Below are 18631 nucleotides of genomic sequence, written 5' to 3' on the forward strand. Positions count from 1 at the left end.
CATCCAGCTCAATAAAGCTAGCCTGATAATCCCCTCCACTTAAAATACATATTTTGAAGGAGGTCATTTCCTAACAATAAATGTAAAAATGATTTGCTGATTAAGATCAACTATTGATGACCGACCGTGTAAACTTTAAGGAGCTATATTTGTATTAATAGAATTTAGAAGTGATATCTTTTCAATCATTAATAATCACTTATTTTCTTTAAAAAAAACATTTTCAATTGTAAGAAGGCAGCCAAATTGCAAATGCATATCACATGTCATATTGGTTTGGTTTTCTTTTTTTCCAAATTAAGTATTTTTTTAAACGCTTGAGTCCTAAAAATATTTAAAAATGTGGATTTTCATTTTGGTCCTCTAATTTCCTATTGTCCACGATATAAATAGGGAGAAACTGAAGTTATGGGTAGCAGACAACTTTCTCCCATCCATCTCTCATTACTCTGTATGAAGGTTGTATAAATCAAAATGGAAAACAAATGAATACAACCTTAAACTAAGAATTATTTTCTAGGCCCTTACAATTTCACGGTCAGGTCAGTCTCCAACTGGATGTAATAGTCGTCAACTATGGGGTTCTCTGCTATTTGGTGGTCGGTTTTCTTTTCTGGTACTTCTGTATAATTAAACACGTCTCCCATGGTACACCCCCAGAAAGTCTGCATTTATCCCTGGCTAACCCTGCAGCTTCTGCAAAATAAGACCTTAACGTCGTGTCAGGTTAAAAGCTACTGTAGGTGTACTTTTTGTGGAAATAGGGCTTGAAATACAATTTTTCCGAGTCACTTTGCTGTTTCTTATTATTTTTTTCTGTAACTCAGCCCTTTCTCTGACCCTCAACGTCTGTGTTTTTCCCTGAAACTACCCGAGCGAAAGTGCCGTTCTATCTACATCATCATCGTCATCCTGCAGAGTCTGTTTATTTACTCAGGTGAACATGCTGCAGTGCACACACTGGCTCCCTCAGATGCTTTGTTCGGCTCCTGGAATCGGCCGTTCTTTCATCCTAAATCACAGAGTGTGCATGTTTTTGAAAGTCCTCAAAGTACGCTGAAAAATGGTCCTGTTAAAAGGACATTTTTTAATTTCTTTATGAATTGTTTCTGCAACATTACACACACACACACGTGTGTGTATATATATATATATATACATATACATATATATATATATATATATATGTGTGTGTGTGTGTGTGTATGTATATATTTATATATATACATATATATATGTATATACACACACACACGTGTGTGTTGCAGAAACAATTCATAAAGATATATAGACATATATATATACATAGAGACAGAGAGAGAGATAATATAATCCTTAAAAAAGAATACTGCCAACACAGAGATAATTTTAGTTTAATAAATGTGTACACACTTTGCAAACACATGCTGCATCTGAAATTGCTGACGCTCGGTGAGGACAGTTTCTCTGACTAGCAACCTATATTCAACAGTTGTATGTAATGTAACATTCCTTGTTTTAATTAAAACAACAACAAACGTCATTTTGTGGTGTGTACCTTCACAGAAGGTATTTTTCACACATATATATTTAAAAGTTATCCACCATGACATAAATATGCAGCCACAGACAAGTACGACATCTAGAGCCTACAGTACAAAAATAAAAGAAATTAAAAAAAAATAAATTGCTTTTATGTGTATATCAAGTTTAAGCTTTGGTGATTGTTTTCACAAAGAATTAAAACAATATACTGTGATGATAAGACATAATCTGCGGTGGCAAAACTGTTGAGAAAGTGAAATGTATTTTTCTATATACACCCAAGGGAAAGCAGGATGAACACAAGCGTCTTAATTAAAACTATGGTAAACAATAAAAAAAAAAAGAAAAAGAAAAAGAAAAAAAAAGAAAAAAAAGACTGATGATAATGATAATATTAATTGTAATAGTAACATGATAAAGTGCACAAACTACAGCTCTTGAACGTTTCTGTACATATTACTGTACTGAAAGATACTCTGCAATTAATAATTAATAAACACCGCAATTTAACCCCCAAATATGTAAGTGAATTGTATTCTACAGCTTAGCCTTTATTTACAGTTCAAGATCGAATATAAAAAAAATATATCTGTAACACAGCGGGGAGAAATGCAATGTGGGAAAAAAAAAAAACATTAATAATGCTGCGGACTTCTTATGGAAGATGTTGAGGTATACTTCTGAGGTTATTGTCCATTAAAAGGAAAGCAGGAAAACGATTTAGTTCGGCGTAGTTGGGGAGGCAGCTCACTGCAGAATATTTCATGTATATTTTACAGGCAAAAGTGTGGCTCTCTTCAAGCTCGGTCAGTGTGTGACCTCAGCACCAGTTGAAAAAGACGCAAGAACATAAAACGTCTCACAAAGCACCTCTACTCAAGCACATTGCTGAAACAAACAAGCAAAACAGCTCAGGCACATTTTTTTTTTTTTTTCAGCAACAGTTCAACAAAAACTATATGTTTGTTTTTGTTTTGTTTTTCAACATCACAATTTTACATTGTATTCGACTGAAGAGACTTATGTGTTTTGATCTTTTTTCGTATTATTACTAATAAACAAGCAATTGTCCTGCTATTATATTATATTTTGCTCTAATGGTGAAAGCGGATCCCACGTTTGGAACACAGAATTTTGTGTGTGTGTGTGTGTGTGTGTGTGTGTGTGTGTGTGTGTGTGTGTGCGCGCGCGCGCGCGCGCGCTAGACTGATGTGAATACAAGGTAGAAGGTTGGTCCAAGTGGCCACAGCGGGAGCCTTCATCTTAATGCAGCCCTGGAAAAATACAAATAGCACAATTTGTCGTCAGGAGGCAGGAGTAAATGTATAGCTATGACACACAGGCATGTCTCAAGTTTCCTCAGTACCGCCGTGCACAAATATTTGAGATATGCTCCCCCCTTGTGGTCGTTCTGCATAAAGGCAAGTCAAAACACTTGGGCTGACTTTCACAGGTTTTCAGAAGAACTATGTCATACATGTATAACAAAGGGTCGTATAAGGATTTGGCAATAATATTTTGACATTAATTAATTCATATTACTTTTATGGAAGCTAATGCTGACAAACCTCAACTATCAGCCGCAGGCACACACGATGATCGCCGTGATCTGCACATTGTTTTCTGCCAAACAAGTCAAACAATAAAAGCCATCAATACAGAATCAATATTGACACATCAAAGCACAGGTTTATTGTCTCAAAATGTATTGTTTATCTTAATGTTTTTGAACATAGTGTGAATGCATGGTTGTTTGTTTTTTGTTTGTTTTTCAAAGGAGCAGTAATACATTTCTAACCACGACATTTAAAAAATGTACTGGCAATTAAAGGGAATGTGTTTGTCAAACTCTTTCTCACCATTTGGTGCTTCTAAATATTACACACTGGGCCTTTAAAACAAGTAATAAACAGAACCGCATCCTACCTTTGCATATAGGTGATGATGAAGGACTGAGTCAGACAACCACGGGTGTCTCAGGGACTCAGAAGCGCCCATCCTCCAGCTAAAGACAAATCCAATCCAGCCACAGTTAGAATCAAGAATCTTGACCTGTCCCCACATGCAGCTGAGGGAGTTATGCTTACCCCTTGTTTACAACCAGCAGTCTGGAGATGAAGTCTTTGGCCTCCTCAGACGTGTCCGCAAACTCCGGCTCATTAAAGTTCCACTTACAGGCCAGGATGTTATTCAGGGTCTCATTGTCGTCATCGCCAAGGAACGGACAGAGACCACTGAGACTGGCAGGGGCAAATCAGACCGTTGTTCACATTGTGTGACAATGTGGGCCCATGGATGCCCATTTTTGTGTGCTTGCGTGTTTACTCACAGCATGTAAGTAATGACGCCGAGGCTCCACATGTCTGTGTTGAAGGATACAAAATCGTAGTTGATGACCTCGGGAGCGAGAAACTCTGGAGTGCCAAAATTCACCCGCAGTTTCTCCCGGGGTTTATACCTGTTGCCGGAGATACAATCAACATTACATTTTGTATGATTACAGCGGGCAGTGATGTAGGGCAACATAACCGTACTTACACCCTAGCCAGACCAAAGTCGATGATTTTGATCTTATTCGTGACTCTGCTCACACAAAGAATGTTTTCTGGCTGAAATTCACCACAGACAAAAACAGCAGAAATTCAGTCATTTGCGGGTTTTTAACTTTCTAAATGGGAAAGAAAAAGCAGCGGACTTTACATAAAACCGACCTTGAGGTCCAGGTGGAGGATGTACATCTTGTGCATGTGCTGCAGGCCCTCGCAGATCTGCCTGATGAACGTGACGGCATCAAGTTCCATTAGAGTGTAGTTCTCATCAATGATCCTGTCAAACAGTTCCCCTCCGCCAACACTAGGGTGGAAGACAGGCGCATCAAGCTATGCATTACACACACCAACAAGGCAGATGACATTATATCAGATAAATTCATTTTTAAATCTACAAAATGTTTTAACATTAGCAAACTATTGTGGCCACAATATACGACAGGTAAATTAACATGGGCTGAAGAATAAAGAAATGTTTCTCTGAATTACAACAGATCTTACGACTTTAAAGTCCATCAACTACAACACAAGGTGTACGACATTCAACTGGCTGCTTTTTAAAAGACACACAGGTGCTGACTATATGAAAGAAGGGAAACGCACTATTCAAGTACAAGGATGATGTCATTCCTTGATTCATAAGCTGCATAGAGCTGGATCAGGTTGGCATGGTCCAAATTATTCATGACCTGGATCTCATTCTTCACCACCTCCTACCAAAAAACAAAGGCGCAGACAGACAGATGCAGAGGCAGACAGGCAGCATGGACAAACGCAGACCCACGCCCGCGCGCGCGCACACACACACACACACACACACACACACACACACACAAACACACACGATGAGAAGTTTCAGCTGTTCTCTGCTATGCATGAGACAATGCATCTTGTCTTCTAGGTCAAATATTTCTCACTTAGGTGAGAAGCATTCCCCCAGGTTCTGTTCCAAGAGGCCCCTCAGTATACTAGAATGTACTATATATTGTATGTAGCCCCTCCCCTTCCACCCTGCTGACTGTATTATGTGACCTACTCTCACTGTAGCGTAACAACTGTATTCATGAGGACGTAGACTGTCCTGCGTTCTCCTACCTTTTCCTTGAGACTTCTGGCTTTGATGACCTTCGCTGCCAAAGTGAGGCCTGAGGAGTTTTCAACACATTTGTGCACCTGACCAAAACGGCCCCTGAAAGACAGGGAGGAGGAGAGAGGCACATATTCATCTCGTCCCAGATCCACTGACACTGAATTGTGATACGACCAGAGGAGACGGCTGTTTTATGTTTCCATGACCAATCAAAAAGTGATCTTTCAGACATTTTACTGGAGGATAGTGTGCGTGCTTAATCTGTTATTTTATTAAATGTGAGCCGGCCTGTGTCTCCTCTTTGAAGACTCGGATTAACACTTAGTGATTAGCTACCAGCTGGCACCAGGGATACAGTTTCACATTCCCGTCAGTCTTGGAACGAAAATAGGTGTCGTGACTCTGGAGTTATGAACCAGGGGAGGAGGGAGTGGTTGGGGGTGGGGCTCTGGGTGGGGGTAGGGGGTAATGCAAGTAGGTTTCATGGGAATTGAAGCCCTCTTCACAACAGCCTTCCCCACACTTTTTTCTTTCTTGAATGTGACCAAGACACTTTGAAAAGTGGAGGTCTCACCCGCCGAGCACCTCCTGCCAGTTGATGGTGTAGAAGTTGATGATTTGGTTGGGCTTGGCAGAAACAAGGCGGTGGTTAAAGGGAGCCGGTGGTGGAAGGGTGGTGTCTGAGGTGGAGTGGGCAGAACAGGACAAGAAGTAAGCACACAATCTAATGCGTTATCATCATATTATATATGCAAAAACAATGGGCATTTTTGAGGACCAGTGAAACACTGCTCACCAATAAACCAATATAAAACAAGGAGCTTTAACATAGTACTAACAGTATTAGCAAAAAAGACTTGTAATACATCATAGATGTACATCCTTCTTTGCTACATTCAGCACTTTGTCTTTGTAAGGGGTTTTTGCAAATTAACCTGCCAGCACTCTCTAGTGGCAGAATGTTGAAAGTTTTTTTTTTAATTGGACAGAAACTATATAACAAAACTTCTTCTCTTTTTTTGCATATTAACCTATTTTGTATTTTCAGATAAAAGGCATATGAATGAAATTTCAATCTCACCAATAAAGTAATGCTCTACATCTTCATCATCCTCTTTCTCAGCATCCTGCTTTATACTCAGGTCCTTTCTGTCTTTCTCCAGTTTCTCTTTCAGGTTTAGCTGAAACTCAACCCCATCTGCCTTGAAGACTGCCCAGCCTTCGGACTCAAGCTGCTGCTCATCATCCCCTTTGTCTTCGTCTTTCTCCTCCTGCTTCACCTGACTCGATTCTCGGTCCTGCTCTGCTTCCTTGTGGCCATCACCACTGGAAATAACAGCAAGGCACACATAATTATTCTAGTGAACATGATTTCAAAAGAACAAAGTTCAAAGAACAAAGAAGTTACATCTAGCTGAATTGCAGTTCTGAAGAAAAAGCTTTTAATTGTTTAATTCATTTTTGCTATACACACTTCATTGCAATAATATTAAAATAATCACATTAGAGTTAAGAAAAACATAAAGTCTCAAGACTTAAAGTTAAAGTGCGGACATTCTAACACTGGGCCTGACAGCTGGTCATTAGGAATGAGATATTAAGAATGATTTGAGTATTCACTACAAATTATTTAAACTGTAATACATCCTAATCGTTTCAGGTGTAATGATTAGCACAGAAGCAATGAACAAGCACAGAATGGCATCACTGTGTTTTGTGCCCACTGTTGCACCCAAAACGGATGAAAGGTCACCTATTCGCACAACAAATATATTGAGTTTACAATAAAAGTAAAATTAGGATGAAACAAACAATATAATTGCCTTTAAACAATCATACAAAAGTCTCTCTCAACAGATAGGAAAAACAGTTTACAGCCCACTCTGTACGGCAGGACTACCTTGAAGCAGTCGCTTCCTCCACTTCAGCAGGAGATTGTGGGGTTGTGGATCCCTCTGCATCAGAAGAGACCTTGTCGTCCATCTTTTCCTCTGAAGCTGGAAGTTTATCCTCCTCCTTCTCTGTTGTGACATCCTCCACAACAAGCTCCTCTGCATCCTGCACCTTTTCCTCAACCTCTTCCACCTCAGTGGCCACTTCAACGACCTCTAGTTTCTCTTCAGTTTGAGAGTCTTCACGCTGGTAGTCCACCATGCTGCAAGCAGGGCGGTCACATTGCTGATCTTCAGTGGACACACCAGCTTCCAGATCAAGGTACACAGATGTGAGCTGCTGCCCTGATTTCTCTACATTTTCCTGATTGAGCTTCTGTACCTCTTCCAGAAACAGTGCCTGCTTCTTTAGAGACACATGCTCTACAAAACAAAATTTAGCATTGGATTAGGATGCACAGGAAATGTACAAATCAAATTTCTTTCTTTAGGCGCTATGGTGCATGTTGTTGAGGGGAAACATGCAGCAGGAATGAAAGGCCCTCTTTTTCATTTCATTTCTAAAATTCTTCTTATTCATTCCAAATTTACTGTCAAGTTGAGTTGTAAGAGTGTTTTACCTGCTGTATCTGGCAGCTTCATCTTCTTCTGACTTTTCAGAACAGTGGGGCTCAAACAGGGCTTATCTGTCCCATCTTTGCTTTTGTGGTCCTTAAACTGTAAAATAATGTTTTAAAAAAAATTAATCTGTAAACTATACCAGAAATCATAACTTTTGTTTAACCTTAAACTCTATCCAGTCATTATATTTTAATAAATCCAGCTTTACGTTATTTTTTTTTTAAACTAAAAATGACACAATGATATTATTCACAGTCTCAAAACCAATACAAATCTACACTTATGTGCAAAGCTACAGTACTCTGACATAGCTTTTTTTTTACTGATTTCTTGTGAAGAAAATGTACAGTATTTCCCTGTTGCAGACTACAAGCACAATTGACCTACAAAGTTTCCACTTTTGCGCAAGGCAAGGAAATGCTTTGGTCCATGGAGCTTTATCCTGTGAGGCGTCTGCGGAGAGCAGGGCGCACATGTAGGAATTATCCTTAATTGCTGATTCCCTTTAATGGCTTTGTTAGAGGTAGATTTCTAACAAAAAGACAAGATGACAGTGCTTAGTAGGGTTATAGAAATGCACATTGAATGTTTTAAATACATAGAAGAAAAAGAGAGATAGCAAGAGGTCAACATGATGATGTTAGCTTCACAGCACAAGGACAAATGAAAATAAATGTACATTTAATCACACAGTATAGTACAATGAAGTTATGATCACATGTATGGTGAGACACAAGAAGGAATGGAATGTTTAATTCAAATGACACAGGATGGTACAGAAAAGTTATGGCTACACTTAAAACACAACAAATGAGTCACAGGAAATTAACAACAAAATAAAACTGCAGGTTAAAAAACACTTCGATAAACACAATAGATAAACAAAAAGCTCAACCTGCCTGTTTTTATCTGATGGACTAACACACATATTGCTTGTCTCCATGCACACAGACTAGCTCGTCCAAAAGGCATGCCATTGATTATTAGTGGCAGATAGACGGACAGCAGCAGCACAGTGAATTTATAGCTTATCACTTGTGACACTCTGCAACGGAATGCGTCTCCGACCCTGAGCGGAAAATATTGCAGGCGGCCATACGCTGCTGTTGAAATTTCTCTGCCGAGGAAACCCACTAAACACTCTGTACTCAGGTTAGCATGGAAAAGACTGTCTTGAGCCCAGGGGTGTCTCACATTTGTTTTCAGAATGTTGTTGTGAGGTAAACACTGCTGGCGATATTTCTAGGACAGTGTTTTCCCCAGTGACAGCAGTGCGGCCTGGACTTCCGCTCACTGATTGGGGGAAAGGCTAAAGTGCTGAGAGGCCAAAGTATCAGAGAATCAATGTCAGGTATCTCACACCTCTGGCAGTGGACAGAAGACGGGACAAGTGCACAACAACCGCAGAAGTTCCATGAAACGTGAGTCGCATGGAAAACGTCACACTAATTAATAATTAGGTTGTCACATGAGCCTCAACTTTATTTATATACCCAAATGTTTACCAAAAGAGAGCAGTGCTGCACAGTTGAGGCATGAGTCACGACAGTGTGGCGTGACGTCACTGCCACTCAGGTGAGACTCCTCTCTGTCCGCTTGCAGAGTCAGAGTGGAAAAGAGATACGGCCCTCAACTCTGCAGCTACGTAAGTGATAAGGGTGCGGCGACATTGTGCTTTGGGGTGTCTGAAAGTGTCGTTATGGCCTATAATACCAAGAAGTAGCACTTAAGTGACCTATTCACAGGGTTACCGGCTATCAAATGGTTGCATAATAGAGACAAAACGTGAAAGGGAGGGGGCCATAGTGTCACTTCAGCATTACACAATCAAGACATCGAGAGTGTGCCATATATTCCATTGGAAAACTTGAAAAGAGGTTCAAAATGAAATCCTGGAATTCATAGTTAAAGTATGAAATTGTCAAATCTACCGTTTACCCAGTTTAAAGCAACACTAGATCGTTTTTCTACATTAACATTATGGCTGCTATTTATTTTATTTTTTTTATGATTTACTGACATGTAACAGTGAGAACTGCATCCTTGCCACTGGCACACTGTGTGTGACTGGCCTGGTATAAGCCTATAAAACTTTGAGTGCCTGCCCAGAACCCTCTCACGGGATTCCGCCTCGCACAACTAATCCGTCATCTTCTCCTTGTCGTGTCCTCTGACAGCGTCTTCTTTGGTCCCTGTAGCGCCTCTGCTCAACAAATATACACAAACTACTGAGCTGTTGCTCCAAACTCACGAGCTACCTGGCTTCTTCTGGTTGTGTGAAGCAAGCATGGTCTCAGGAAAGGGTGCCGGGCAGGCAACCAAAGTTACACTACCCCATACCAGGCCGGTCAAGTGTACTTAGTAAATAGCAGTGGTGCCATTCACCATGCTAAATGTCAACAATTCTTTTTTTTTTCCTGAAATTAGTGTATGATACGTTTTGTATCTATATATACATATACATATATATATATATATATATATATATATATATATATATGTATATATATATATATATATATATATATATATATATATATATACATATATATACATATATATATATATATATATATATATATATATATATATATATATATATATATATATATATATAATATATATATATATATATACATATAAACTCTGTACGGGCATATTTTTTTTCACAATGTCAGCCTCAAACGTTTGCTCTCATAAACGAAAAGCAGTACTTTTTTTGTCTGGTGGTGAACTTCAAGTTGGAGGTCTGCAACCTGACACACATTAGCAATGCGCCACCGATGAGCACCAGTAACCCCACTGGGATTATATTTACGTAAGCACATATTTATGAGCCGCCACAGGCGACTCCTCCAACACCATATGCCATGTTAGGTACAGACCTTGAAAATCGTCTGCATGAAAGTTACTGTGACTGCATTGCTGGCATGACTGCCAGACGGGTTTTAGAAAGAGGTAATAAAAGCTTGTAGGAAGTTGCATCATTCGCTGAGGTATTCACTTTACGACGCCAACAGACACGAGGCAGGGACGGGTCTTGATTAAGGGAGTCAGAGAGGAAAGCAAAGTGAGGAGGCAACTGACTCATCATAATCGTTGACACCCAACTCCTTGGGAGCTGGAAGGGTTAATGTATTTGCAGACCACAAACATTGCAGGCCCCCAGTCCAAAAACAGCATTTCTAAAACCAGGCCGGGCAGCTCAGATTTTCACCTCAGCAGCCTCACACCTGCCCCTCTTCTGCCCTGACGCGGTAGGTGGCCACACTGGGGCTTCTTCTCTTGGAGGCAATGTACCACTGTACACCAAGAGGTTTGCAAGGTACCAACGTGTGTAGCGTCGCAGCATCGTGTCTGCATTATGTTTTGTTTGTTTGTTTTTTATCGTGTAGAAGCTTATGCAACATGTTAAAGATAGCAACATAATCGTTTAACTGACAGGAGTCAGTAACCCAGTTTAGTGAACAGCTGCCGTGGTCCAGACATTTAAAATCCCCAAAAAGAAATTTAAGACATGAAAGCAAGTGATGAGGACCTTCTATTTACACCTGGAAGAAACAAGGCAAGACGCCCGGATCGTTAAATGAGCAGCAGTTGCTAAACCATCAACTTTTTCTGGAGTTGCAAAATACCAAAACCCTATGACACTAATCCACTTGAGAACACTCCAGACATTAAAACATTTTTGACTTTCACCAACCTTCTCAACCTTCTTGTTTCCTGCTTCTGCATCTGGTTTCCTCTTAATGGCTTGCTTGCCGATACTGTCTTTGTGTTTGGATCCCTTCCGAGCCCCGTGGCCCTTGAACATGAGCTCCATGACTCTTGAGCTCTTCACTGTTTCGCCGATGAAGCCGATGACCTGCTGCATGCTGAGGACCAGTTTCTCCATTCCTTCGAGCTTCTGAGCCTGCTGCTCGGAGCGTCGATTTACCGCCGACATGATGGTGCTCATCTCCTGGCATATCTCCCGCAACTCACGGCCCATAACCTGGGTGTGGTTCACCATCTTGGGGGGGAGGTGGATCTCCTCCTTGTCAACCTTCAGATTCTCCATGTCCTTCTCAATTCCGTCAATGTCCTGCGACATCCCATCCAGCCGGCTGAGGACCTTCTCCTGAATGTTGATGAGCTTGTCCATCTTGCTGCTCAGCGACTCAATCCGATTTTGCATGAGGTCAAAGTTTACTCCGTTGCCAGCGCCTCCCGTGTTCTTCGCCGAGGAACTCATGGCTTCAGTCGATATTAGAGTCACCTCAAGACACCGACTTTAGACAGAAATCGGACCGAGAACGTCCGTGAGAAAGGCAGGAGGACTTTACTAAAAAGCGTAGCCAGCTCTGCCTTTCAAGGTTCCCTGTGGATGTACAAACTAAGTAAAGGGGGAAAAAAATACTAACAGAGGCAACTCAAGCTAATTCTTAAAAAATCTCCAACCACAGGCTGTGAAAAAACTGATTTTAATGTCCTTAAAACTTGGTAAGCCAAGCACTGTTTTTCTCCAACTAATCCCTGTGCCTGCTTCTCCCCACACTAGAAATAGTATTTAGAATGGAGTGAGCCAGTGTCCCTAAATGTAAATGGATGGCCTACGTCAGCAGAGGTCAAGTGCTGGTGGGCGGGGGCTTGGCTCTGCTTAGAGCTTTGAAACATTTGAGTGCTGTTGTGGAAAAGAGCGAAGATGCCGATGCAGGAATACTGGGATAATAAGTAATTTAATGACAAACAATAAAAAGGGGATCGGAGCTCCGAGGCACAAAACACAGTAAAATGGGAGTGCGAGTGCGAGTGCGAGGAGGAAAGGAGGAAGAAGGTCTCTTATACACTGGACTGGGAGGGGAAGAGATAAGGAAGGGAAGAAGAGGAAAACAAAGCACAGAGAATCAGCACAAGCTGACACATTTACAGCCTCCTCTGGTGGACCACGAGGAGAATGTCTCGAGAAGGTTATACTATGAAACAAACAGATTACACGTGCTACTAGTGATCATATGACACAGAATACAACATAATAAAGAATAACCCAAGAATACATATTTCCCATTACATTCCCCCCTTTTGATCATTCTTGATCACAGGACACAAGAGTGAAAACATCCACACAGACATCAATTCATGTCCACCATTGGCTTTAGACACAAACATCATAACTTGGACTGTTACACTTCCCGTGATCACAAAGGCAGGAATCTGCAAGGCACATGGTAATACGAACTTACAGTTGTACTAAAAATAACTCTCTTTAAACATTAACCTATAAGCTATTGTTATGTATGCTAAAAACCACTACTAAAACTCTGACATTGCGTCTGTGCTGTATTTTACACAGAGTCAATGTCATCGACATCGTCATCCTCAATGATGAGATCTGGAAGTTCTGGGTACTCTGCAAACACATCGTTGTAGGTGTTGTTGAAATCACAACCAGGATAAGGGCAGCTGAAGCCCCACGCATCTGGGAATCCGTTAACATTCACAAACATCCTTTCTGACATGTCAAACTGATTGTGCGTGTCGGCTGTCTATCAGCCAGTCAGATCAGAAGTGAGCACCTTGTTGACACAACGCTTGATCAGAGGAACAAAACAGCAGGTGATAACCGAAATGACAATGAGAATAGCGATTACGGGAGCGAGCAGCTTTATTAACCGCCTTGGTCAGACATCTCGGCAGCAGAAAGTTTCTTGCGGCTATCTAAAGCCTTGGAGATTGCTCCGCCATCTGCAGCATTATCTGGAATGTACGTACAGCAAGACGTGCCTACAATGTGACAAACACCACCCTGGGGTGCAGTGAGTAGGTCTAGCACCATACAATTCTGAAGGACCATTAGACGAATAGCATTTAGCTCCTGGCTAATGGACGAGGTAGCATTCAGTGTCAAGTTTGTCAACTGCAATAAACGGTAGTGAAGTGTATCGGCGAATAAAATAAGTTTTCCCACCCCTGTCCAGGGGAACAGTGAAAGAGCAACTTTGGCAGATTCTGGAAACACTTTGAAATCGTCAGGAACATTACTTCCCCACATCGCGTCATGCGGGAACAAACAAAACAGTTCACATGTCCTTGAGCTCGTGCTGCAGAGTTTGCGTAACGCCACCAGAGATTGGTTGCGTACGGGTGTGCAGGAGTCTTCAGGGAATGAGTGAGCATGTCAGTTGTGGCCCATCTTTTGGGTCGGTCAGCCCGTCCTGGCTGCCCAACACTGATGTTCATGTGAGGTGTACTGTAAGGTGTGGTGCGAGGTGAAAAGGCAGGTGAAACAGCAGGGTGTGCTGGAACAGGAGTGCCGGAGGCAGTGATGGTGGCGTTGCCACCTTCTCCTCGGAAACTCTCCGTGCGTTTGAAGCACCAGATTGTGAAAACGATGATCCAGCTGATGAGGGCCAGGCAGGCCAGCATGCCCCGTAGGCCGCAAAAGCCTGGCCGGCGGAAAAGGTGCCATGACACCGGACGTTCCATCTTGCTGCTTTCGTTGGAGTGAAACGTTTTGATTCACCTTTCACTCGTCAGCTCCCGGCGTCCTCGGCGTCCTACAGCGTCAGGTGGTGATCCGGCACGTGGCTCTCCTCCTCCCTCTGAAGTGCCCTCGTCCGCTCCCCGGCGACGACTCGCTTGCCTCGGCTCGCGTGGATCCAGGTGGCCCTCTCGGCAACCTTGACGGCGGTTTGCGTCACCAGGAGCACTTGGAACGGCCCCAGCCAGCGACTTGCTCTCCAGCTCTTTCTCCGGAGGTCCTTCAACCGGACGTAGTCGCCAGGCTTCAGGCAGTGCAGCGGTCCCGTCGCAGCCTGAGGCAAAACAGCGGACACTTGGCGCCTTACGTCTGCTAGAGCGGATGCAAGGTTGGAACAATAGGTTAGTATTGTGTCTTCACACAAGGCCGTGGAGGGGAGTGCCTTTCTTCAGTAGTCATCCCAATCTGGGGAGGAGCTGCAAACAAAACTTCAAAAGGACTGAGATTAGCGCGTGCGCGTCTCCTCATTCTCATGTACATCAGGACAATGGGAAGAGCTTTTGGCCACGGCAGGCCAGTGTCGGCACAACATTTGGCTAATTTGCTTTTTAACGTCCCGTTCTCACGCTCTACCGCCCCACCACTGGCAGGGTGATAAGCACAATGTTTCCTGAGGTCAATGCCAAACAGTTTCCTGATTTAATTAAGCGACTCGTTTGCAAAATGTGTCCCATTATCACTGGATATTTTGTTTGGAATTCCCCATCTGGGAATTATCTCAGTCAGCAAGGCCTTGGCCACGTCGTTGGCTGATTATGTGGTGCTGGGAAACGCTTCGACCCATTTCGACCACATATCAACCATGACCAGACAATACTTTTTCCCTGCTGACAGTGTCAATTCGATAAAGTCCATCATGACATGTTCAAATGGTCTGGTTGGAGCCGGGTGTGCTGCTATTGCTGCCATCTTGACTGGTCGTCCTGCATTTTGTGAGAGGCAGATTAAACACGCTTCACAATGCTTTTGTGCTACGACTGAAAACCCTCTAGTAAACCAAAATTGATTAATTAATTCCAACATCCCCCCTTTTGACACATGGTCTAACCCATGCGTCAATTTAGCGAAATGTGAAAATAAATGTTTTGGCAGACACGGGTTACCGTTCTACCGGTCCTACCCAAATGTCAGAAACGCGGTCCCAGCGTGCGCCGGCGGAGCGCCAAGCGGCCTTCTCCTTCGCTGTGGCGAGGGACTGCATCTCAGCCAGCTATGCATCAGCCTCCTCAAATGAGGCTGTCATCATCGGGGCTGACGAGGGTGCAGGCTGCCTTGCAGCGGACTTTGCTGCCGCGTCAGCTCTGGCATTGCCTTGGGAAACAGGGTCACGAAGGTTAGTGTGAGCAGAACATTTACACACTGCTATTTGGGAGGGCAAAAGTATGGCCTGCAAGAGGTCAGCAATAAGCACATGATTTAACACCGGCTTCCCGTCTGACTTGAGGAAGTCCCTGCATTTCCACAGTGCCCCAAAGTCATGAACGACACCAAACGCATAACGGGAGTCTGTGTAGATTGTGACAGACTTGCCCGCAGCACATTTGCATGCTTCAGTTAGCGCAACCAGCTCTGCCCCTTGTGCTGAGAGGTGACATGGAAGGGAGTCAGAGCAGATGACCTCCGAGTCGGAGACAACTGCGTAACCAACTCTGTTGGCGCCTTTGTCGTCCCGGAACGCTGAACCATCTGTGTAGAAAACAAAATCAGCATTAGCAAGGGGTTCGTCAGTCAGGTCAGGTCGGGGGGAGAAAATTGTGTCTAGCTCTGCTATGCAGTCGTGTGTGGGTGGGGCACGTTCGGTGCCCTGGCGTGGACAGCAGCGTTAACTGCTCTCAAATCTTGAACAAACCTCCAGTCATCACGTTGAGGAGGAACTCTGGCCTTTTTTACAGGGAACATGGGCGTGCGCACTGGCGAGTCGGGGCATGGGACAATGACACCTGCTTCGAGAAGAGAATCAAAAACAGGAGTGATCCCTTCAACAGCTTCTGGCTTCAGAGGATATTGCGGCTGGTTGGGCCGAATATCACTTTTGGGTGTGATCTTCACCGGTTCGGCACCTTTGATCAGACCCACATCGTATTTGTGAGCAGCCCACAGTGAGGAGGGAACCTCACTCAGTTCCTCGGGCAGCTGCGATGTGTCAGTGAAACATGCAAAACTCGTGTTGTGGCGCTCGCTGTCACGTGTCTCTGTCAGGTGCAGACAGTGAAGAGCCTGTGTTTCCAGTGGAAAATCAGTCTTATGCACATTCAGGGTGGGGGAGTAAAAATGTCCCCGCTCCTTTTGGTGCCAGTCTTTGGTCGACAGGCATTTTGTCAAAAACGGACCTAGGTCCTTCCACTCATCGCCTGGACCCTTGGAAAGTGAAATGTGTGGGGTAGACCCACGGACAGAAAAAAAAGAAATGCACTCTGCTCTGGTGTGAGTGAAACAGAGGCAACGCATCGTTGGGGGCCCCAAAACAACGTAGAAACAAAAAGGCCATCATTCACGCTTGAAAAAAAAAAAATAAATAAATAAATAAATAAAAACTGACTCTCAAACACACTGTTTCTTTCATTCGTCACACTGGCTGTGCAGTGCAAATTAGGAGCTTTCATGAAGTGAGCATCACCCGGCACCTTATCGTTAGCCGCCACTATCAATTCTTCTGAGGCCTCGAGGGGAAGCAACCACTGGTAGACATGCAAGAGAGGCTTAGGAATTTGAGCCAAGGTCGAGGAAGATAACGACCTGGCAACAATCAACCCGTCGGGGGTGGAGATGAGATTCATGCCCATGGCTAGAAGCAAATCTCTTCCCAACAAATTCATCGGACACACTTCTGACAATACAAAGCTGTGTTTAATTTGGTTTTGTGATGTGCATGTCTCGTCGCCGTAGTCAATACAAGTAAGTGGAGTGGTGAGAGGCTCTCTCTTCTTCGTTCCAGCTGCTCTGACAGAATAAACATATCTCCCACTTTTTTTTTTTTTACACTGGGGAAGTTCTTCTGCACGAAGGAGCGACAATGTTGCTCCGCTATCGTCTAGGAACGTGATATTTTTACCCATGATTCTAAAAGTGACCCGCGGCAGTTTCTCAAAAGCAGCTTCTTTATACAACGTGTATGTGGGAGGAGGCGGCACGTGACGACGCTCTAAACCTGTCAATGGTGCTCAAAATTTGGTCACGTAAATCAACCTCGAACTCTGTGTCAGTGTCAATGCATGTCTCACCGTCAGGCTGAGAGCAATCAGTCGAACCTAAATCATTGTCAGAAGAAAAATCAGCATCGACATGTAAATCAGTATACGTTTCCGAATAATCAACATCAGAATATGAATCAGTGTACGTGTCTGCAGGGGAAAGGGAAGTTAGAGGGGACAGCAAGCATTTCTTCATTGCAAGAAACGTGTTGCATGTGTGTGTGTGCATCACTTCCCTGCGAAGACGCTGTAGGCCGGGGGTCCGTCTCGCCGGGTCCATGCCGTGTCCCCCACTCCACCCTCCCCCCTCAGCTGCTCTGAGTTGGATCCTCTTTTCCGGCCCTCGCGATCACTCTCTTGGCTGCGGTGGGCATGGTTCTGTCTGCGGTGTCTTCCTTTGTCAGGGCATTCTCTGGCCCAGTGACCCATTCGGCCGCAGATGTGGCATGCCCCCTTTTCGCCTCTATCTCCGCTAGTCGCCCTTTGTCAGTTGTCGTTGTTCCTGTAGGGCCGTCTCGCCGTGTCACTGAGGTGCTTCATCATGGTGAGGGAGGCACGCTTTATCTTCTTGTCCTCTGCATCGCTGGCCTCCTGCAGAAGCCTCTCAGCGTGCACTGCATGACGTCGGACCTCTGTCAGCCGGGCATCTTCAATCCCCACGCAGCAGCTTCTGTTAACTGCTTTGGCGATCTGGGGGAGCAGCCCTTGTCTGAAAGCAGTGATGAGGCTGGCCGTTTGGTTGACGGCAGTCCTGATGAACGTGGCGACGCTGCGGCGTCGGTGCTGGAGTGCGCAGGGTTGTACGGTGGTAGCGTTGGATGAGGGCAGGCGGAAGGAGGGAAGACAGGCAGGTCCGGGAGAGGGTCCCTCGGGCCTGTAAGAGAAGGATACAGACGATTTGGTGCATTTGAATGCTCGTGTGTGAGTGGCTCCTTTTCTCCCTCCTCTGGGGAGTGTGTGTGAGTGTGTGCACCCTCTGCCGTTATCTCTGTCACCCCTGTGCTCCAGCGCACAGCGCTGTTCACACGTTTTTTCACTTGTTTCCTGTCCCTGACTTCTGCTTCAGTTTTCCAAAATGAAAAAAAACCTTTCATGATCTTTGATGATCTGAATTGCATATTTCTTTGTTTTTTCTTTTTTGTAACCTCTCCCTCTGCTATCTTCAATTTATCCCGGAGGTTTCTCAATTCCTCCAAACTCAGTGATCCCCCTGCTGGGAAATCATACTTTTCAACCCAAATTTC

At 43.8% G+C, this 18631-nt stretch overlaps 1 protein-coding gene across 2 annotated transcripts; it reads right to left on the reverse strand.

Moving 5' to 3' along the window:
• Window positions 1–2661: 2661 nt before the first annotated feature.
• Window positions 2662–12226, reverse strand: mylk4a (myosin light chain kinase family, member 4a). 2 transcript variants are annotated; one of them, XM_076021497.1, is made up of 15 exons: window positions 11380–12226; window positions 8064–8207; window positions 7676–7772; window positions 7064–7478; window positions 6245–6489; window positions 5738–5843; window positions 5169–5262; window positions 4677–4786; window positions 4236–4377; window positions 4063–4133; window positions 3854–3982; window positions 3612–3764; window positions 3451–3529; window positions 3093–3147; window positions 2662–2798 (listed from the first exon to the last, which is right to left on the reverse strand). In XM_076021497.1, exons 1-14 carry the CDS (start codon window positions 11908–11910, stop codon window positions 3094–3096), a joined length of 2370 nt encoding a protein of 789 aa, XP_075877612.1. In that variant the 5' UTR covers window positions 11911–12226; the 3' UTR covers window positions 2662–2798; window position 3093. The 2 variants fall into 2 exon arrangements, with proteins under 2 accessions (XP_075877612.1, XP_075877613.1); XM_076021498.1 differs by lacking the exon at window positions 8064–8207.
• Between the last annotated feature and the right edge of the window lie 6405 nt (window positions 12227–18631).

Source organism: Nelusetta ayraudi, unplaced genomic scaffold (genome assembly GCF_046127955.1).
Source record: "Nelusetta ayraudi isolate G7.1 ecotype Tasmania unplaced genomic scaffold, CSIRO-AGI_Nayr_v1 ptg000011l, whole genome shotgun sequence".
Classification (NCBI taxonomy): domain Eukaryota; kingdom Metazoa; phylum Chordata; class Actinopteri; order Tetraodontiformes; family Monacanthidae; genus Nelusetta; species Nelusetta ayraudi.